At 37.7% G+C, this 23,514-nt stretch overlaps 1 protein-coding gene across 19 annotated transcripts in view; it reads right to left on the reverse strand.

Moving 5' to 3' along the window:
• Mcf2 (MCF.2 cell line derived transforming sequence) overlaps nucleotides 1-23,514 on the reverse strand; it is a 100,730-nt gene that overhangs the window by 3,189 nt on the left and 74,027 nt on the right. For 17 of the 19 annotated variants that reach the window (XM_075957420.1, XM_075957421.1, XM_075957438.1 and 14 more), the window contains 8 exons: nucleotides 16,989-17,081; nucleotides 15,934-16,059; nucleotides 13,716-13,937; nucleotides 9,605-9,697; nucleotides 7,458-7,536; nucleotides 5,948-6,011; nucleotides 3,865-3,995; nucleotides 305-414 (listed from right to left, as the gene is read on the reverse strand). In XM_075957420.1, coding sequence (XP_075813535.1) covers nucleotides 305-414; nucleotides 3,865-3,995; nucleotides 5,948-6,011; nucleotides 7,458-7,536; nucleotides 9,605-9,697; nucleotides 13,716-13,937; nucleotides 15,934-16,059; nucleotides 16,989-17,081 — 918 coding nt within the window. The remainder of the gene's footprint in view (nucleotides 1-304; nucleotides 415-3,864; nucleotides 3,996-5,947; nucleotides 6,012-7,457; nucleotides 7,537-9,604; nucleotides 9,698-13,715; nucleotides 13,938-15,933; nucleotides 16,060-16,988; nucleotides 17,082-23,514) is intronic. The other 2 variants (XM_075957439.1, XM_075957436.1) reach the window with 1 other exon arrangement.

Here is a 23,514-nt window from a genome sequence, read left to right on the forward strand (position 1 = left end):
CAGCCTAAGGCAGGAGGCCAGCCTGGGCTACCACAGAGAGCTCCAGAGTGGAAAAAAATTAAAAATAACAATTGGAAAACTGATTATTTAACATCAGTAGTGTCCTGTGTGTAATTGCGATGTATTCTACATAAAGAGAAGTGACTAGTGAATCTTTATAGGACTCACCTCAAATCATTTCATTTAGATATAGAATATACTCAATAATCCTCAAGGATTCTGACAAAAAGTTGTTCTTTATGTGCCCTATCTGTTTCATCAGTAAAACTGCCTCTGTAATTTTGATGTAGTATGTTATACTAACCATTTGTGGCCGATCTTCTTCATTGTCATTGTAACTAGGGTAGAAATAGTTGGCTGAACATTCCACAGATGCTCCAGGACCTTCTGCAGATGGTGACACCTGAGTCCAAGCTACAAGAAAAATGACAGGTATATCAGTTACTTAAAAGATCTGGTTCTCCATCACAGGAGAAGCAAACTCACTGTTAAAGCTGCGGTCTTCAACAGGCCAATAGTATACACAGTCTTGTTCTACAAAACAAAACTGCACATAGGTTGTACTAGTTTTTAATTTGACATTTCAGAAAAGATTTGGACTGCAATATACTTCTTCAAAATTTCAGAATGGTAGGAAGTTGAGGGTGATGGACATTATTAAAAGTAATGTTAAGCCAGGTGGTGGTAACACATGCCTTTAATTCCAACTTGGGAGGCAGAGGTAAGTGGATCTTTGTTAGTTCAAGACCAGCCTGGTCTAGAAGTGAGTTCCAGGATAGTCAGAGCTACACACAGAGATACCCTGTCAAAAAAAAAGTAATGCCAAACATTTTCAAAATATATTGTTTTTCTTACCTCCACACACACGAAAAAAAAATGGTTCTAAATGTTCTTTCTATAATATTTATATTTATCCCATTCAAATAGTACTTGTTAGGTTCCACCTGGTGTTGCTATTATTTTGTCTTGAATCCTCTCTTAGTAAGCAGAGATCATACATTACATATCCTATGCCTTATAAGAGCCTGCATGTAGCCAGGTGTGCACACCTTTGATTCCAGCATGCAGAAAGCAGAGGCAGGTAGATCTCTACAAGTCCAAGGCTAGCGTGGTAGGTTCCAGGCCAGCCTGTACTACATACTAAGACCATGTATCCCCTTGCCAAAACAATGAGGTGACAGGCAGGAGATATGAGGTTTATTTCTTCCTCCCTTTATTTCTTTCTTCCTTCCTTTTTTTTCTTTAGACTTGAACTGCTTGAGATGAAGTAATCTGTGATAGTTTAAACTGTCAATTTGACACAACCTGGAATCACATGAGAAGACAATCTCAGTGAGGGATTGGCTAGATGATGTTGGCCTGTGAACAAGTGTTGACTGAGGTTTCTGTCCTACCCAATCTTGCAGCCATTCAGTCCCAAAGAAAACACACAGAGGTCTACATTAATCATAAACTGATTGGCCTCGTATCTCAGGCTCTTATTAACTAATTCTTACATCTTATATTTTTCACCCATTATTCTTGTCTGTGTTAGCCACGTGACTTGGTACTTTTGTCAGCGAGGGATTCTCATCTTGTTTCCTCTCTGTCTGAGTGATGACCTCTTCCCAGAATTCTCCTGTTCTCATTCCCCTGCCTCTACTTCCTGCATGGCTACTGACCAATCAGCATTTACTTAAAATACAAGTGACAGGGTACAGACCATTGTCCCACAGCATGTCCCCCCACTTATTTTTAAACAAGAACTCTGAATCAAATATCATTTTTTTATCTTTTTGTCCAGACCATTATTCATAATATCTTGTAACCAACACTCTAAACAAAGATAAATATCTATAATCCATTTTGTGGGAATGTGGGTGTAATTTTCAGGGATACTTCCTGCTGATTGGAGGCACTGATACTCTTATGGGGACCTAAAGAAAATTTAAGATTGTGGCCAAGTCCTGACTGGAAAATTCTGTGAGGCTGTGAGAAGTGCTGTGGGACAATGGTCTGTACCCTGGCACTTGTATTTTAAATAAACACTGATTGGCCAGTAGCCAGGCAGGAAGTAGAGCTGGGACAACGATAAAAAGAGAATTCTGGGAAGAGGAAATAGTCAGTCTGCAGTTGTCACCCAGACACAGAGGAAGCAAGATGAAAATGTCTCACTGATGAAAAGTACCAATCCACATGGCTAATACAGACAAGAATTATGGGCTAATATAAGTTATAAGAGTTATAAGGAGCCTGAGCTAATAGACCAGTCAGTTTATGATTAATGTAGGCCTCTATGTGTTTATTTTGGACTAAACGGATGTGGGACTTGGTGGGAGAGAAGTCTCTGTCCACAGACAAGCCTGTGGGGGTGACTTTAATTGATATAGTAAGACCTAGCCTGAAAGTGGACAGTATCATTTCTTTATAAGCATAAAGAAAACTATCTAAGGAAACTATTAATGCAAGCAAACAGCATGAATACATTTATTTCTCTTTGCTTCATGACTGTGAACGTGAAGCTGCTTCAGGCTCCTACAGCTGTGACTTCCCTGCTCTGATAGACTGTAACCAAGAACTGTACACTGTAATAAACAAGCTCCCTCAACTGGTTTTGTCAGGGTATGCTCCTACAGCACCAGAAAAAAAAAACTAAGACAAAATCTAAGTCACACATTTACAGACTCCCATCTCAGCCACAGTCAATTATTCATGTCACCTTGGAAATATTATGTGACCTTCTCTGATGTGGTTTCCATATCTGTCAAATGAAGGCATTGGATACTAGGTTCTCTCTTTGTTTCTGGGGCTGGGAGGCACAACATAATGATCTGAGGGAAACAACCTCTAAATGGATAACTAAAAACTGAACATGGTCATCATTACTTTTTCCTCCTCAACTAGTAGGATTAAAGACTACTATATTAAGTCCTGAGTATTTGGCATTTCTCAGGGAGTCTATGCTACTGTTTCCAAAGCTATTTAGGGAATCTCGTATGCTTGTATAGTACCTTATACCTCCCTATTACGATACTTACCACATTCCATTTTAATCGCTTATTGAATAATCTACCTTCCTAACATTGTAAAGATGGCAGATGTGTGTGTTTTAATTAGACTTCAAATGCAACTCTACAAAATTCCTGATGCACTGATTAGATGAATCAAATGCATTATGTACCATCATTTCAAATAACATAATTCTCATAAGAAAACAAATTTTCCAGCTCTAGTCACGAAACCAATGGTAAATAAACAGTATATCCACTGAAGGCAATATCTGTGTTGCATTCATTCCTGTCCTCTATTGCAAGAGCTCTAAAACTTGAACACAGATGAGCATTATATAGAAAGTTGGTCAAAATTCAGGTAGTTGGGCTTCACACCCAAAGTTTCTGCTTCAGAAGATCTGAAGTAGAAAGAGCCAATAAAACCTTCCTCTATAAAACAAGTTTCCCAGGTGATATTAATGTTACTGGGCCAAGGATCACAATTTGACAAACAGTGCTCTGTAGTTTCCATAAGAGTGTTTTTTGTGTGCAAGAAATGAAAGTCTTCTAAAACAGACTAACTCGGGGCTGGAGAGATGGCTCAGTGGTTAAGAGCACTGACTGCTCTTCCAGAGGTCCTGAGTTCAATTCCCAGCAACCACATGGTGGCTCACAGTCATCTATAATGAGACCTGGCGCCCCCTTCTGGCTTGTGGGGCACACATGGAAGGAATGTTGTACACATAATAAATAAAAAAAATATTTAAAAAAAAACAGGCTAACTCTCTTTTCTTTATACAAAAATAACACATGACTAGATTCTTTGCACATTAGCAACAGAAGTTAAAACTCACATAGTTATTGAATCTTTTCTTCAGATAACCAAGACACATACCTGTGCAATTTACTTGTGCTTGAACTGGCACAACTGCCTTCCTGACCTCCACCAAGCCACTGGCTTGTTCTACCTCTTTTTCCACTTCCACAGCATTTAGAAGAGGTTCCTCTTGCTTTCTGAAACAGCCACTATAAAAATAGGTGAGCTTTTGCATAGTCTAAGAATAGCAAAACTTAAAAAGTTCTATCTTGATATTATATGTTAACAATAAGCTGAAAATCCATTCCAATAGCTGATGTGCCCTTATTTAAGTCTGTATAATAGTTAATATAAAGGGACTGGAGAGATGGCTCAGAGGTTAAGAGCATTGCCTGCTCTTCCAAAGGTCCTGAGTTCAATTCCCAGCAACTACATGGTGGCTTACAACCATCTGTAATGAGGTCTGGTGCCCTCTTCTGGCCTGCAGGCATACACACAGACAGAATATTGTATATATAATAAATAATAAATATTTTTTAAAAATAGTTAATATAAAACAGTTTCAAGAGCTTAAGTCCGAGGATTCAAGCCAGCACACCCCTTTTATGCAAACTTAATATTGCTCCCTTCTAGACCCAAGACATGTATGTGTACAACCTGTATTGCTCTGAAGACTTTTCACCTTAATGTGTTGATGTAGGATGCCCTTCTGCATGCTATAAATATGTTTTATTACCATTGGTTAATAAAGAAACCACTTTGACCTATAGCAGAGCAGAATATAGCTAAGCGGTAAATGCAAACAGATATGGGAAGACAGAAGGTGGAGTCAGGGAGATGCCAACAGCTGCCAGGAAAGCAAGATGTGATGCAATAAACCACGAGCCTTGTGGTAAAATATAGAATAATAGAAATGGGTTCATTTCAATTGTAAAAGCTAGTTAATAATAAGTGTAAGCTAAAAGGCCAAACAGTTTGTAATTAACATTAAGCCTCTGAGTAGTTATTCAGGAACTGGTGGATGGGTGAGAAACTTCCAGTTAGAATGTGTCAGGAAAGGTACATATAAATGTGTAGAAGAAATTTTATCCTGATTCACACTGTTAAGTTTTCACCAGCTACTGTTACAGCAACTACTTCATACAACCAAGTCTTCACTTCTGTGTTTGAATGTTACAAACCCTGCCAGAAAAAGACCTTCAGAGTTGATCCCGATGAAAATCATGTGCTATCTTAGATTTTAGAGACCTCTGGGAGATAAATGTGACAAAGAAAAAAAAAACAGTATATGTCATAAGTCATTCAGTGTTTCCAGTACCATGCAACTAGTGTAGCTCAGTGAACCCTATCGGGGCTTTGAAAATGGCATGGAAAAATCTCTGTGTACACTCAGATGCAAAGAGTGCAGCTTTTGAGATTGTTAAAGGCAGAATGTCAAGATAGAGTTTTAAAGCAGCAGTGCTGAACTGCCATGTACAACTGCCACCATCCTGAAGAACTTCAGGCTAACTTCATTACCTAGATCTATGCCTTAACTATGTACAAAACATATCTAAATCACCACCAAGGGTTCTTCATTAAGGGTCTACACAATGTGAACCCGTCCTTTATTGTTGTTCTCATACTGTTTCCCCCACAGACTGAAAGTAAGTAAAAGCACCCCAAAGAGAAAGTCATGAATGAGAACCACTACATTTACCGTCAGTCTGAATGCAATTCTTTGCAAGATCAATTGCAAAGTACTTAAGTATTTTAAAAACAGCTTTGCAATTTATAGGGACTTTTGGTCACTGTGTGACTTCACTATATGGCTTAGATATGAGAAAACAGTGTGGTTACATTATCTGATGAGTTATTGCTATCACAGAAGGCTGGTTGTTATAATTACATTGTTTGGTATGTCTGGGAGCTGAAGAGATTGCTCAGTGATTGGGAACAACTGAGGCCTTTGCAGAGGACCCAGGTTCAGTTCCCAGCATCTACACAGTGGTTAGGAACTGTCTGTAACTTCAGTGTCCAACACCTCTTTTAACCTCCCTGAACCAGGCAAACATGTGGTGCACGTTTGTACATGTAGGCAAAATATTCATTCACATAAAGAGAAATAAATAAATCTAAATAAATTTAAAGAATTATGTTTCTGAGTGAAATGATCACTTACTCAGCTTTCTGCTGCTGAAGAGAAAGTTCATCCGGTTCTCTTGGCTGATCCACCTGTTTCATAGCTGAACAATAAAACATATCTGTCATTTATAAGTCATGTTTCTTACTTCTTTGAAGGATGACTTTCACATACACCACAGAGGGTGGGAGAAAAGAGAGAGTGAGATAGAGAGACAGATGGAAATACACACACACACACAAACACACACACACACATAGCCCATTTTCAGGTATTTGAAATGACCAACAAACAAGAAGACCCATCTAAAGTTATCTGTAGAGTCCAAAGTGTGTATTTGGATACAAACTAAGGGTTGGGGTGACACACAGTTTCTACACAAGAATGAGGGCCTGCATTTGAATCTAAAACTGACAAAAAAAAAACAACCAGGGCTCAATAGCACATGTCTGTTGATGTGGGATGCCTTTTTGTATGCTGTGAATATGTTTTATTACTATTGGTTAATAAAGAAGTTCATTTGGCCAGGCAGAACAGAGCCAGGCAGGAAATCCAAGCAAACATAAAGAGAGATGAAGGGCAGAGTCAGGGAGTAGCCAGCTGACACCCGGGAAGCAAGATGTGAGGTAACAAGCCACAAGCTTTGTTGTAAAATATAGAATAATAGAAATGGGGTTAATTTAAGTTGTAAGAGCTAGTTAATAATAAGCCTGAGCTAATAGGCCAAACAGTTTGTAATTAATATTATTAAGTCTCAGTGGTAATTCGGGAACTGGCAGACAGACGAGAAACCTCTAGTTACAATCTTTAATCCCAGCACTCACAGGAGGTAAAGTCAGAATTCCCAGAAGCTCCGGGGCTAGTTAGCCTGTCTTATGCAGCAGTGAAGAATGAAAAAAGGGCCTGCCTCAAAGAAGGTATAATGCAACTGGTCTTCTGATCTCCACATGCTCGCTGTGGCACATGCACATATGAGCATGCATGCACACGCACACACACACACACACACACACACACAAACACATCTATAGTCACATACACAAGTATGTACATCTACATCATACACACAAGCAGAGACTCTTTTTGGTAAGTACAAGTTCAAAAGTGTAACCAATTCTTCATCCCAAACTTTCTGAATACTGGTTCTGTGAGGTTCTCCCCCCAGGAAGGACTAGAATTTGATACTTTGTTGATCTTAACTGGTTCTGAAGCACCGAGGCTCACCTTAGAATTTAAATTAGCAGTTGGTTTTTTTAAAAAAGCTTTCTGAATCTCAATGTCACTTTTTTATTGTAGTTTAATAAATCCCTTCATTATTATCAAATTATCAGCCCCATTCCCAGGAAGCCTTTTCATAAAACCCAACTAGTGGGTTGTCATTGTGCTTCTCCATATAAAGCATGGATGCCTGAAATTACCAGTCAAAGGGAATGATACAGATGGAAAAGGAGGTAGAGAGGAACTGGGAGGAGTAGAGGAAGGCAAAATTATAATCAAGATATATTATTTGAGAAAAAAATTCTATTTTCAATTAAAAAAATGAAATTACCAGTCAAACGTTCTTGCTGCTTCAACAAAATTTTCCTTATTTCTTTTAACCATAACATCTTCACATCAATATTTGGAGCCTAAAAATTAAAGCAGAAGGAAAAAGTATGTTTCCTTTTGAAAAGAATGCTTTTATAATAATGAAAAATGTAATCAAACATGAGTCACTCTATGAAACACCAAGTTCAAATTCTAGCCTTTTAATTAAAGCATTTAAGAGGCTAATCACTAGCAATCTGATTAGATATTATAATCAAAATCATTTTAAAATTGCCGTAAAGAGTATAACAACTGGAAGAAATACAGAGATCCTTTCAGCTACTGTTGCTTCACTGGAGGATCTCTCTCCCTCTCTCTCTCTCTCTCTCTCTCTCTCTCACACACACACACACACACACACCACTTTGTTTCATTTTTGGTAAAAACAAAGCAAGCTCTAGTATTTCCACAGTTAAAATTAATTACATAATCATCTTAAAAACTTATACTTACATGATGGATTTCCTAAATGCTCTCCCATTGCTTATAAGGTAAGTCTGTTATATGGTACCAACTCATAACTTAAAGTAAACCAAGAAGGGTTTATGTACTGCTATCAATACAAAATAAAAAAAACTGAACATCTGCAACAGCTAATAACATATGGGTCAGCCACAAGTCGTGACACAGAGACTTAGTGAAAATAGCCCAGCACTATCTTGAAACGTCTTGAATCTACTCCCCTCCCTGAAACAGGGTGGGCCTCAGAGCACACCTGCCCAGGATCTTGACTATGTTCTGTCAAAAGAAGGAATACATCCAAATAGTCATATCTTTAAGTCTTTAAATGATGAAGACAAAGGAAACTCAAGGCTAACTGTAGAAACTTCATAGATGCAAAAAAAGTAGCAGCCAAACTTGAAAGGAATGAGATTTTATAAAAAAAAAAAGGTAACCAACATTTTTTTTACCAACTCAGATTTTTAAATCATTTTTAAACTATCTATTTATTTACTTTTATTCAGTATGTATGGATGGTTTGCCTGCAGGTATGTTAAGCACACCACATGCTTTCAATGCGCATGGAAACCAGAAGGAGTCAAATTCCCATAGATTGTTGTAAGCCACCTATCATGAGTGTTGGAAATCAAACAGAGTGGTTTTTTTTTTCTTAATGTTGGTGCTGGAGAGATGATGGCTCTGTGGTTAATAACATGCACTGTTATTGCAGAGGACCAGACCTTGATACCCAGCACCCATTCGGGAGAGCAAACAATGAACTTCAACTCCAGCTCCAGCGGATCCATTGCTCTCTACTGGCTTCGTAAAGCACTGCACAAATTCCCAGAGACACAGACAGACAGAGAGACATACACACACACGTAAAATCCTTAGCATGAATGTTATGAAGGTAACCAACTGCTTCCTGTTAGATTTAAGGTCTGCTCCACTAGAGAAAACACAGGCCTAGTATTGCAAAGTTGGTTAAGAACCTTGGTTGGTGAGCTCATAAGCTCCACATGTGAACCTACTAATATTATTTTGTTAAATAGGTATAATATCAAACTGCCCTCTAAATTAACATCTACCTGAGCAAAACTCTCCAAGCTCATCAGACAAGTTGATTTGTGCAGTGTTTGAAGGTTAACAAAGAAGCTTAGAACTGTTTAAAGTGTAGAGACTGAGTATGGCGTGTTCATTCATAAATGGCCTCTTCTATATCACACCCCACACACACGAGGCTCAGAAACCACCACAGAAGGGACAGAAAATAATTTAAGATCCTGAGGTTTGGGAGGATGAAAGCAAACCAGTATCTTCTGGATGTGATGGGACCACTGCATTCAGGAAATGATGGCAGCTATGGATGCCCAGGACCTCACAAGACCAAGTCAATCAACATTCCAATGCAGAGTGCTGGGAAGGAAGGGATTCAGAGTTCCCACTACTAAGTAAAGAGTAATAGATGATTCCTGGCTTCTGGGGTAAAGAGAATCGGTTTTCTTTAATAATGAGACTCCTGGTAGGTTTAACATTCTCCAGTGGATGCTTCTACACCCAGAAATATATAGATAATACAAATTGAAGATGATGGGTTACTAAATTAAATAAATTAAATAAAAATTTGTCATTTTAATGATGATTATGGTTTTCAGAAGAATAACCAACCTGAACAATGTAAATTTCTTCCTTCTCACCATACCATATTTCAAATTTGCGGTTATCGCCTTTCACGTGTTCTGTGATTCCAACTTCTTCCATCTACAACAAACCAAATTGTTCTTGATCAGTGGATTACAAATATGAAATTACATTCATCATGCTCTGTCATAATCTCTGGGAACAGAATGTCTCACGTAAGCAAAATACACATTTTATTTTCAATGAGCAGGAAAAGGGAAGTATAGCCATAGGCATGATGACTTAAGAGTTTTTGTGGAAATATGCACTCAGAGTTCAGATACCACGTTCCATTCCAGTGGTTGATATAAATGGCATACATCTGAATATCCAGGTTGCCTATCAAAGGTTGAATTCTGCTGGAAATTAACTATACGGTAGTAAAACAGAATTTTGTCAGATGTATAAGTTATTAAACATCAATGGGAAAAGCCACTTGAACTTGATTCATTTAAATGTTTTTTGAAGTAATTATTGACCAGATCAATTTGATCTGACAAGTTTATCCCCTATGACTTATAAGTAGTAAATTTATGGGTTAGGGAAGAGTTCCCAGAAGTTTTTCAATTCCCCCCTCAGACTCTACAGCAAAGAAAATACTTAACTTGAATGAGAACCTTCTCGGGGCAGTAAAACTTGTGTTGTATGAAGTATTTCTTCCCACCACTTTGTTCTCACCCTGGTTTCTGCTTTGCAAAATTGTCTTTCACCATTTGCTGCTAACCTTGCCTAATTCCATGGGGGACAACTTCAGTCCCTTGTGTAACATTTTCTTTAAGTTGTTCTCTGCCTTTCCTCTTTTCTTTCAACTCCTTCCTAATTGTCTACAGGAATATCACACTCCGTTACACTTACGAACCCCCGAAATGACCCAAATTAAAACTAATAAACATTAAGGGTAGTGCTCATAAGATTCCTGCATTAAGGTAAAGAAAAACAATTATACTTAGAAATGAAACTTAGCTATGTTAGTTTAAGAGCCTCTGACATCCACCTTGAATGCAGTCTAAAGTGACTTTCAAATGCTCCCAAATATAGCCTTCCTGCGCCACTCTAATCTATCTCTGCTTGAATATTTCAATATAAGACTACTTGGATCCTACTGTTTTCCAAAAGTAATTATGTTTCATCACATAACTGTCTCAATGGGATGATAGGTAGCAGACAAACAGACTTCCAAGTCAAAGAAGGACAGACTGGACCTCCATCCATCACTAATATTCATCAGCTATGTGTCTTAGTGTAAGGTGCTTAATTTTCCCCAAATTCCCTTATTTCAACCATAAATTTGGTAAATCGTGTATTTCATAGAGTTGATATAGAGATATAAGTAGTAAACGGTATGTTCAGATCATATAAGTTTTTGTGGAGGTATGTGCATGTGGGTATGCATGTTCACATGTACATGGGTACATATATACATGTGTGGAGGCCAGAGGTTCATGTCAGGCATCTTCCACAATAGGTCTTCACCTTATTTATTGATGCAGGGCCTCCTGTTGAACCCAGAGTTCATCTGATCCAGCTAATCTAACTAGCCAGCTTGCTTTGAAGATCCCCTAGAGCTGAGATTACAAGGGGCAGCCACACCCACTAGTGATCTGAACTCCAGTCCTTATACTTGAATGACAAGCTCTTTACCCTTCCCTCCAGTTCATAATGAGCTTTGAATGTATGGCTTTGCCTCCCATCCTTTTCTGTATTTGAATGGCAACTGTTTTACTATTTCCCATGGCTAAAATATATAACACATCATTATTTAAATACATATGGGCATTTTCTAGGAAATCAAACCATTTTTATCTGACACAAAGTTAGTACTGTTGTGTGGTCAGTGTAAACAACAGTTGATGATAATAAGCAAGTACACAATCTGATGGATCTGAGGAAGCAACGTCTCTAGCTGGTTACCTGTGACCTGACATATGGCTTTTCTGTGGATGTTAAGTGCTTGCATTAGAGTACATAGTCATTAGAAAGACATGAGCAGGCTGTGTGGTTCCAGCTTGCTGTTATGCAGTCAAAAAATACATTTCAGGGGAGAGAAGTTGTTCAGCTATGCTTAGCAGCACACTGACCAGTAATGATGGACCCTCATGAGAAACAGCTGGAAGAAGCAAGCATAATGAGACCTAAGAAACAGTCTAACTTCTGTATTTCTTAGTCTACAGCATCACCCTTTTCCCAGGAATCTTTATCTAAAATTTTGCAAGCACCACTGACTAGTTCTTTTCAATTAAAGATACAATTATATCAGAAAACAAAAGAAAAACCGGACAGATTTTCTTCTTTTAAATGTCAAGTACTATTTATTTTCTATATCTGGTAAGTCACTAAGCCCTTATGTCTGCCTTCCATTGAAATGGTTCTTGCATCAATTCCTCCTTCTGTTTCCATGGCAACTATTGTAACCCTTCTGGCTTCATTACCTCATTAGTCCTTCTCTACTTTAATTATCTTCAGAAACACTCTGTTGTTGACATGTCTATCATTGTATCAAATTTCAAATAAAATAGGAAATCAATGCAAATAAGAAATTCTGCAGTAAGTAGTTACTAGATCACCTCACAAACAGAATGTAAATCAAATTGGTTTATGTAAAACATGCCTACAAAGGAGAAGTACCTTTTCAAGGAGTACACATACAGATAGATGGCAAGATCTAAAACCTGTCACAAAGACATCACAATGTCTTGGTTCTCAATTGATGTTTATTAAAGTCATAAGTACATCAGATATGTAGACTTAGAGGTGGACTATATTAAAAGAGTAATTGAGTACTTGTGATAAAAATGACTGGAGTTTTGAAGAATCTGCGGAGCTACTATGGATTCAAAATTGAATACAAAACGGACAATGGGAAACATTCAGGGAGGTGATTCTAGGTAGGAATTTTGCGAGATACAGCTAGAGGCAGCTGACCAGTCTGAGGAAAAACAAAAGTAGGTAGGGCCTGCTTATCAGGTGGCCTCCTTAAACTATGTCCTCAAGCCCGTGACAGGTCCAGCCACATAATCATAGCTAAATTTCCATCAGCCCTCAACTATACTGGGAAAGCTAGCTAAGAAAGAAAACTCAGAAAAAATGATTCAAAGGACCGTGACTAGAGAATTGAAGGTAAGAATGTTCCATCTTCCAATCATTCCATAAACAAATGTGTTGCTTTTAGAATTTAAACTTGAAAGATAAAATTCATTAGGTTTGAAATAACCAAATTTGCCAGCTAGTGCCTCAGGTGGATTAGAAGTACTCCTGGGCCTTTAATGACTTTCACAAACAACCATCTCCTAATTTTAACACAAGACTAATATACAGTAGTAGTTTGGGTTCTAGACAGAATAAAATAGTTTCAAAGAATAGCACAGAATACATATATTAGGAAGGTCCAGCTATAGGTAGGGTAATCAAAAGGCATGGGGCTAAGGAATGGAGGAGGAACAAAGACAGGAGGGTAGGAATATGCTAAGCACAAGAGTTCTCCATTTTTTTAAACCGCAGTGAGGAGGAGGAAATCCTTTGCTTCTTGTTTCTCCTATAACAAAAGCTTCTTGGTAATGAGACCAAGAATTTTATCCAGGACCATTGGAAGAGTGCTCACAGGTGAGCTGGGGCAGAAAGGGCACCTTGGAGAACATCTGAGACGACAGTGATGGGGAGTTGAATCAAAGCTGTAAACCTGGACCCAACCCCTTGTCCTGATTTCAGACTCCCAAAACCCATGTTCAGCTAGATGTGGTAGTACATGCTTGTGATCCTAGTGTTCCCATGGCAAGAAAGGAGGTGGAGACAGGAGACCACCTGGGAGCTCTTGGGATAACAAGACTGGTGTGCATAGCAATGATCAACAGAACACCTTGCTTCAAACAAGGTAGAAGGGGAGGACCAACACCTGAAATGTCCTATGACCTCCAAAGTTGACCTGTAGCATATACGTGTCTGAGCTCACACATGAACACACATGCATTGTTTTGTTTTGTTGATTCTTTTAACCAGAGGGATGAGTAACTAAAGTATAAAACCTACTTAAGTAAAAAAAAAAAGTATTCAAGGTAGAATACATATAAGATAATATTGTGTCACACAATGTGAGTTTTCTTACTTTTAGGCAGTGCTTAAAACTGTATGATGGATATCTATCAGCATCTTCTCCAGATTCAAAACGCCTCTTACAAAACATAACAGCTTTTTCATACAAGAAAAGGTGTCGCTGCATGGGCTTGAATCTTGCAAAATCCTTCATTTTTGTAGCACCTTTCCGGTGTCCTAGCCAAACACTGAATGCACCTTGCAGAATCATCTTGCCCAGCTCATTCAGATTCCCCTAGAATGAAAAATCAAAACCAATTCAGAGAAAGCAGAGCTATATCCATGTGTCAGACATTGACATCGTAGTTTTTAGTTTGACCTACTACTACTCTGAAGCATGTTTTGCCTACTTTATTTCTTTCAGATCATTACATAAGACTTTATTGCTGAGGACTTGTCACATTTGGTCACAGGAAATGAATAAATCAATCTCATACTGCCCTGCATGGTTTACCCCTTACAGGCTAACTTTCATAGTACTAGAAGGTACTATGCAGGCTGCTAGATGGGTAGTCATTTATCATTCACCAGCAGTGAACCAGGTGAGACACAATAATGGCCAAGATGGCAGAACAGTGGCATGAATTTCTTTTTTGTCCTTTATTTTCTTTTATTGAAAATAGAATTTTTCATACAATATATTCTGATTACAGTTACCACTCCCCAAATTCCTCTTAGGTCCTCCCCCACCTTCCCTCTCAGCCAGATTCACACTCTCGCTGTCACTCCTTAGAAAACAAACCAATAATAAAATAAAATGAACTAAAATACAATAAACAAACTGGAATAGGATCAACCAAACAGGAGAAAAAGAACCAAAGAAAAAACACAAGAAACACATGTAGATGCAGAGACATACATGTTTGTACACACAGGAATCCCATAAAAACACAAAACCAGGAGCCATAATACATACACAAAGAACTTGTAAAAATTTTTTAAAATGTCTTGACAAAACATTACGGGACAAAGAACCTCCATCTGCCCCCTATGGCAATCAGGAAAGAGAACTCTGTACCTCCCCAGGGCAAAACATTAGAGCTGGCCTGATGGTGTGAGTGTGAGGACCTGGATCTGAAGGCCTCATAGCAAGAACTGACCTGGTTCCTTATTGTAAGCTGTATTAGGTAAGCTAACCAAGGCAGAGCTGGAGGGCTTGCTCTGGTAGCGATGATGAGGGAAAGCTAGCAGACTGACCACTCCAACCATCACCCAGGCAGGCCCAGAACCAGGGCTATGAGTTAGCCCACCCCAGCAACCACCAAATCTATGAACTGTTGGAGCATGTGAAAGGGATGAACCTACAGATCCAAAACAGCAGGATCCCTACACACAGGACAACAAGAAGATACCCAAGAAGAGCCCTCGTGAAAGCCATTATCAGTGGTGTAGCAGAAGCCAGAGGCCTCTAGCCAGACCAATGCTCATAGCAATGAACACTCACAAGTAAAGATGAACAGACTAAAGGGCACACTGTGTGACTCAACGGGCCACACTCAGCTTCTCTTGTTGTTGCTATTTTTATTTTTGTTTTGTTTCTTTTATTTGTTTGGTTTTTCTTTTAAATTTGGTTTTGTTTGGGGGGGAAGACTACAAGGGCAGAGGGAGGACTCAAGGGGACAGGGAGAGAAGTTGGATCAGAATGATGTGAAATCCACAAAGAATCAAGAGAAGTAAAATCTTTTTAAAGTTTTGAAACTGTTCACTGTACCATAACTTTTTACTTTGAAATACACCATGTCTCGCATACATTTAAAATTGCTATGAAGGTGCCACTTAAAAGAACCTTCCTTTTTGTTGGCTTCTTGGCATTTGCCATGTGGAGTTATTTCAGCTGGAGCAATGCTCATATCTCTTCCTCACTCATGATAAATTACCACCCTCTGGATGGAGCAGTTCTGGAGAAAGGTGGCAAGCCCTGAAGAGTTGAGCCTTTTTATTCATATCTACTCCAGACTAAGGAAAGTATCAGTTCTGGGACAGAGAGTCTGCTTAACTGACTCAAGGTTCAGACTTGAAGGCAGGCTGCTACAGACCAGGAAAATGTCATCGGATTCCATTCGGCTGCTCATCTGCACCCAATCCTCTACTTAGCTTACCAATAATAATGCTTATACTTTTATTTTCATTTGTCTACCTCCTATGTTATTTTCCAATTGAATCCAAAAGATAAAAAGGGATTCTGGTAAGTCTACCCTCTAAAACTCCAACAATCATTAAAGTTTACTTACAATATAGCCATTGATTGCAATCTGATGCATGGAGTCATTCACTGACTTCAATAAGTCCAGCATTGTATCAAGTGCCTCCTTTAACTGAGTTGTTCCTTCTCCTTCTTTGCTGTACTTTAAGAGCTCCTATGAGTAGAAGTCAAGAATCAAACAATATTAGTCACATCTTAAAAACTGCGGGAAAAATTAATTATTTGAAGCTAATATGCTTTTGAGCAGTAATCCAAAGATAATGTCATTTTTAGAGTAATTTCTTTCATATTGTCTGTCACATTAACATATTTAATAACAATGTCAAAATTGGAGAAGTAGAATAATAATTCTAGAGTATAAAACAAAGAGCATCCATTCAATGCTTTTATAGCTAAAAAACAATAGTTATAAAAACACATCAGAGATTACATGAAATTTCTTCTTCTACATACAATAATTTGTCACTCATAATGCATATAGCATCATGAAACACATTTTAAAAGAATCTATGTTGGATTTGTACATAACATAGATTCTACTAATCCTTTTCCATTAAACTAGGGGAGTGTCATTTGCATTTTTCATTGAAAGGGCCAATAGGAAACATAATCTTAAAATGAATAAGTATATATTTTGACCTTAATATAAAAATTCTTTAAAAAATATTATGCTTAAATATGAATAGAACTTATATGGAGGATGAAGATCTCCTTATACTCATAACTTAATCACCTTGTGATTGTCATTTGTATATCACCATGAAAAAGCACAATGCAAAAAAACTTATACCTAAAGTTCATCTTCTTCAACCTATTGCTAATGCTTCCTAGTCAATCACTTCCTCACAGATGACTACTAGATATGATTCCAAAAATAAGGTTAAGGAGGGTCTAAAGAGATAGCTCGCTGATTAAAAGCACTGGTTGCTCTTGCTGAAGACCTGGGTTCTATAACTCTGATGCCATCTTCTGACCTCCATGGGTACCAGGCAGACACATGCTACACATATAGACATGCAAAGTACTCATACACATAAAATAATTTTTAAAGTAAAGAAACAAGCAAATGCTTCGTGTAATTACCTTTAAAAGCAACTGATACTTAGTGATTCGTTGCACTGGTTTGAGCAAATAGGAATCCAGACCAAGTCGATGTTTTAATTTTCTTTGACATTCCTGTCATTAAAAGATAATGATCAGCTGGGTACAGTATTAGACACCTTTAATCCCAGCACTCCAGAGCCAAAGGCAGGCAGATTTCTGTGAGTTTGAGGCTAGCCTGGTCTACATAGCAAGCTCCAAGTCAGCCAAAACTGCACAATAGAGAGACCCTGTCTCAAAAAAAGATAATAAATAAATGTTAAATTAAGAAATGTACAGGGGTACAAGTGACAAGCAAAATATGTATGAAAATTCCATATAGAATGCTTACTTTGTAAGCTTATTTTTAAAGTAATTTATTTTTAAAAGACATATACCAAGGCTGGAGAGATGAGTCAGAAGTAAAAGCACTTGCTGCTCTTCCGGAAGACCAAGGTTCAGTTCCCTGCACCTGTGCCCACACAGTGATTCACAATCATTCATAACACTAGTTCTAAGGAATTCAATACATGGTGTGTGTGTGTGTGTGTGTGTGTGTGTGTGTGTGTGTGTGTGTGTGTGTGTGTGTTGTGTGTGTGTGTGTGTGTACTGGCAAAATACTCATATATAAAATCTTTAAATAATTTTAATGAATAAAAATACACGTTCCTGAAAAATGTCAAATGTCAAGTGCTCATTGATTAGACCCCAGACCTGAATCTTTCTTACCTCTTAAGGAACATGTATCAGGAAAATCACAAAGGAGGGAAGGGAGTAAGGGGAAGAGGAATGGAAGGAAGGAAGAATTGGGAAGGTAGAAATTTACAGCATTTCATAGTCTAAAAGATTGCCACGTATAAATTCACATTGGTATAAACTGCATAAAATTTGAGAAAGCAGGAAATGACAATAGGTTAGAATGATTAAAACATTCTTCAATCTGTCCAGGAAAATTAACAAAAGACCACTCTACAGGCAAAGGCCCAGAAAAGAAATAGGTTGTGCTAAATATAAATCTGACTGGGTATGAGAACAGAATATTTTTTAAGATCACAAGAAAAATACAGACTTCATCAACTGGTGCTGTATTTCATTCAGTAACTGGCTTGCTGCCACTATAAATATAGGGGCTATGACATTGGGTCCTGGGAACAGTGTAGGGACCATAGTTAATAGAAGATGGGGGTAGTTAGGATGAATGTGCATATGGAAAATGCACAACACAAAATGACTGGAAACAGGATATACCTGAATAAGATACAGGGCCTTCCACTAAATGTGAAAAAAATTCTGCATATAATTTAATTCAAATAAAATTAAACAATCAACAATTAAATATGATAGTCTGATACAAGCCATTTTGTTCTCCTTCATAAAACCCAATTAGAAAAATAAAATATATTTTTCTCAAGACAAAAATATAATTGAGGAGGAAGAAAATATTTGCAAAACTTAAAAACTAAAAGTCAATTCACACATGGTATCTGATTACAAGTTGAGAGAACTGTTTGCTAAAAACAGTTCAGATTTTATGTTAGAGAATGCCCCAAGCCTTTCTCAAAGAAATACCCGTAACTCTGAAAGAGAAAAGTTCAAAATATTTATGAAATCAATACCAACAACTGTTGATGAGGATATGGGCCAATCAGAACTCCATGATGGAGCAGATGGATCTTTGTGAGTTCAAGGCTGAGCTGGTCTATATAATGCATTCCAGGCTAGTTAAGGATATATGGTAAGATCCTGTTATACATTAAATATATAAAATATGACCCATTTTATTCCTAGGTGTATAGCCAAAAGAAAAAGAAATTGCTTAAATTTTTTTGTGTTGTCTGTTTGGTTACATTAGAGACAAGTATGTGAAATTCTGATTCAAAGTTTCTTGTGTGTTTCTGGATTTATTGAGAATGGTCCTCAGTCTTAGATTGCTTGTCTCTGGTTGTTTTCCTTTGGCGTGCTCGTGAGAGATGGGGGAACTTTGCTAATACATCTATCTTTATACTCTCTCTTCCGCTGCTTAGATCTTCCAGACTGCTGTTCAATAGCAACATAATTGGCTGATACTATGCTTGAGGAAAAGGACAAGAGTTCCAAAGTTGTTAGATATATAGATATGGTGGATCACAACCACTTCTAATTCCAGTCCTAAAGAATATGAAACCCTCTTCTGGCCTTTGGGGGAACTACATACACTTGGTATACAAACATGCATCCAGAAAAAACACATACATTATAAAATAATACAATTTGTAAAATATTACATAATAGCTATGTTAAACAAAAGATAGAAACAAGTCAAATGCCCATCAACTAATGACCATATGAATCAACTGTGATCTATCTATTCAGCAAAATATTCAAGCAGAAAAAGAATAAAGTATTACTATAAACAATAGTATTAAGCTCGAAAATATTACGTAAAATAAGTGATTCCCAACCTGTGGGTCACGACCCCATTGTAACTTGAATATCAGATATTTTACATTACAACTCATAATAGTAGCAAAATTACAGTTATAAAGTAGCAACAAAAACAATTTTATGCTTGGAGGTCATCACAACAGGAGGAACTGTATACAGGATCACAGCACTGGGAAGTGTGAGAACCACTGAGTTAAGAAGCCACATTAAAAACACCATAAAGTGTATGGTTTTGCTTATATAAAATTCTCAGAATAGGTTAACCCACTAAAACAGAAATCTGATTAATAGCTAAATGTTAGTTGAATGGATTAGGAGAGTTCAGTATGTCAGTGAATAAGAAGAAATGATAAAAAGGTAAAAGGTTGCATAAATCCTTTTTTCTTTTCTTTTTTGTTGGGGGGAGACTTTGTCCATTAGTTGGTTGCTATTATTTGTTTGTTTTCAAAGGTAGGATCACTATGTAGCCCAGGCATGACTCTAACTCAAGATCCTTCTTCCTCAGGCCTGTCAGTGCTAGAATAACAAGTGTATGCTGCCACAACTGACTTTAGGGAGGGAACTTTTAATAGTAAAAATGTTCTGAAATTGATTGGGTTGATAACCATACAATCTAATGAATATAGTTAAACTACTGAATTATATACTTTAGAGCAGTGGTTCTCATGACCATTGGAAAACACAAATATTTACATTACATTTCATAATAGTAGCAAAATTATACTTAAGAAATAGCAACAAAAATTTGGTTGGGAATCGCCACAACATGAGGAATTGTATTAATGGGTCTCAGCATTAGAAAGGTTAAGAACCACTGCTTTGAATGAATAAATTTTATAGTATCTTATTTGCATAATAATAAATCTATTACCAAAACCAATATTGAATGCACATTAAAATCTAAAACAAAAAATGTAAACACTGCAATAAGCACAACTGAGTCACACACACTCATGTGTATACACACACACACATACACAGCAGAAGAATGATTTTCTATAAAAGTAAACCAGAGGGCCTCTGGACCAAGGTATATAAGGTTCAACTAATTTGAGGATACTATATTGAAAACAAGGAAAAGGGCCAGATATCTTAAACATCTAACAACTTTGAAACTCACGTCCTTTTCCTCAAGCACAATAGCAGCCAATTATGTTTCTATTGAACAGCAGTCTGGAAGATCTAAGCAGCTGAAGAGAAAGTACCTAAAGATAGATGTATTAGCAAAATTCCCCATCTCTCACAAGCACACCAAAGGAAACAACCAGAGACAAGCAATCCAAGACTGAGAACCATTCTCAGTAAACCCAGAAACACACAAGAAACTCTGAATCAGATTTCATGTGCTTGTCCCTAATGTAAATAAACAATTAACAGACATTTCAGGAAAGCATCCAAGATGAGTAGCAAGTGCTAATAAAGAAAAAGAACAGAAAAGCGATTTAAATGCAGTTGGAACCATGCAGAGAGAATAAAACTACTTTAAAAGGAAAATCTATTATTATGTTCCTATAGATAATTGACAAGAAGTTCTGGAACAAAAATCAGGATTCCACTAAAAGTAACTCAGAGAGTACAGAAAACTGTTAACTGACAGACATGCCAGTGTGGAAACTGATATGGAAGTTCCTGAAATAACTGAAACTACGGCCAGGATGATAACTCAGTTGCTAATATACCTGCAGGCATGAAGAACTGAATTAGATGCCCCACCACCTGCATTTTAAAAATTTAAAAACAAAGATGTGCTTAGTGACTTGCAGCATTTATGTACTTATAATCATAACACTAAAGAGGAGATAGGCATATCTCTGATGTTTGCTGGCCAGTTAGCCCACCGTACTTAGCTTGTTCCAAACCAATCAGAGACTCTGTCTCAAAAAACCAAGGATAAAACTCACCCAAGGCACATATGCATATGTGTATGTACGCATGCATGTGCACAAGCAGGCATACATGCATCTGCAAACACATGAACATACACACACACACACACACACATTTTTAAACATTGAAACCAAAACTACTATATGACCCAGCTATGTCACCCCAGGGACTCCAACTCAGCATACTAGTGCTATGGAATAATCTTTTGTACACTGTGAAGATGTGTCACTCAGATTGGTTTAATAAAAAAAAAAAACTAAATGATCAATAGCTAGACAGGATTTTCAGGGCAGAGAGAATGCTGGGAAGAAGAAGGACAGAGTCACCAGCCAGATGCAGAGCAAGGAGGATGGTCACGATGGAGATGACGTAATAAAGCCACAAGGCAGAAAATAAACTAAAAGATATGTGTTAAGTTATAAGAGATAGTAAGAAACAAGCCTAAGTCATCAGCCAAGCTTTCATAATTGATAGAATTTCTGTGTCATTTTTGGGGTGTCAACAGTCCTGACCAAAAACTCCAACCAAAAATGGCATCAAATGTGAGAACACATATTTCCACATAAGACCCAAGAAAGATTTCAAGAAGGTTCCAAACACAAAAAAATGGAGGCAAATGTGGCTTCCTAGTCCCATAGTCTCTCATGCCATCTATGGTACAGAGACACATCTCTGAGTCGCTGGCTGTGGGCTTCAGCCGCCAGCACACCTTGAGCTAAGCTGGGAAGAGGTTTCCGTTTTGTCATGCAGACAGAAATGGTTACAGATACACAGTAAAACAGGTCCAGATGGGGGAAAAAAAAACCTAAACAGGTAACAGAGTGTTTAAAAGAAATGTGTGTAGGCTTTTTAAAAAAATGAGTATACGCAGTCATAGAAAAAAATAGTTTATAAGTAATAAGATTGGGGCTGGAGAGGTGGCTCTGCAGTTAAGAGCACTGACTGCTCTTCCAGAGGACCCGGGTTCAATACAGAGCACCCACATGGCAGCTCACAACTGTAACTCCAGGATCCAACATCCTCAAACAGACACACATGCAGGCAAAACACCAATGCACACAAAATTTAAAAAATAAAAATAAATGAAAAAACTAATAAGATAAAGTCTTTAAAGAGGAAACATAGTAATATAAAAAGGATAAGTCACATGGAGATAGGAACTACATGGGGAATCTGGGTCCTGTATGGTGTTGTATTGACTTTAATCTTGTGATTGCTGATAATCAAATGATGGCTGAGGAGAGACATTGGAACATACAAACTACTAATTTAAACCAACCTATCTATTTCAAAAATGTCTTAACATCAAAATGGAAGTAAAAAAATAAGTTACATTGGAGAAGAGACTGTGCTTTTGTTTCCACAGAAAAGGAAAGGCTGTGGATTCATTCAGGCTGATAGAGATCAGGTTTGATTGGGGTAGTCCCCTGAAAATCCTGGCATCAGACATAAAGAAATAAACCTAGAAAAATACAAGACAGGGCTGTATATTTTGCCTGCTCAAACAGGAAACAAAACATCATCTCTGGCTAGCTTGTATACAATGCACAGTCCACAGTTGTATTATGCATAGCTATATGCAGATATGTATGTTACCTTTGAAAGTTTATGTGTTTTCAGAGCACAGGACCAGACACCAATGAAAACAGGTGGCCCAGGTGATGCAGCCTCTCAGAATGCCTCTGTTGCGGTTTCCTCAGAGTTCTGCATTCAGAACAGCTTTAAGGCTGCTGGCTGAGATGGCCCAGCCTCACAGACTATTCTAGCCAGGAATTTATCATTATCCTAATTTTCTCAGGGTCCCCAAAAGATGTCAGTGCCCCAAGAAACAGGAAGCAATTTAAAAGCATAATGCCCTCATTCCCAAGAAGTGGGGTGGGAGGTTTTTGGTTGTTCAATAAATCTTTGTTATCACCTAGGCGGGTTAGGCACAAGTTATTATTGGTCATGGTCAGGGAGGATACTAAGCAAAGAAAATTAGATTCAGGAATTTCATTCTGAAAAGAAAAATGGGATGCAGAAATGATAGGATAAGAAAAAGTGGGAAGTACACTTGAACCCATTGGCACAAGAGACCACTTCCTAAAAATAACCCCAGTAGCACAGACACTGAGAGAAACAATTAATACATGGGACTTCCTGAAACTGAAAAGCTTCTGTAAAATAAAGGACATGGTCAACAAGACAAAATGACAGCCTACAGAATGGGAAAAGATCT

This window comes from Microtus pennsylvanicus, chromosome X, assembly GCF_037038515.1.
Source record: "Microtus pennsylvanicus isolate mMicPen1 chromosome X, mMicPen1.hap1, whole genome shotgun sequence".
Classification (NCBI taxonomy): Eukaryota; Metazoa; Chordata; class Mammalia; order Rodentia; family Cricetidae; genus Microtus; species Microtus pennsylvanicus.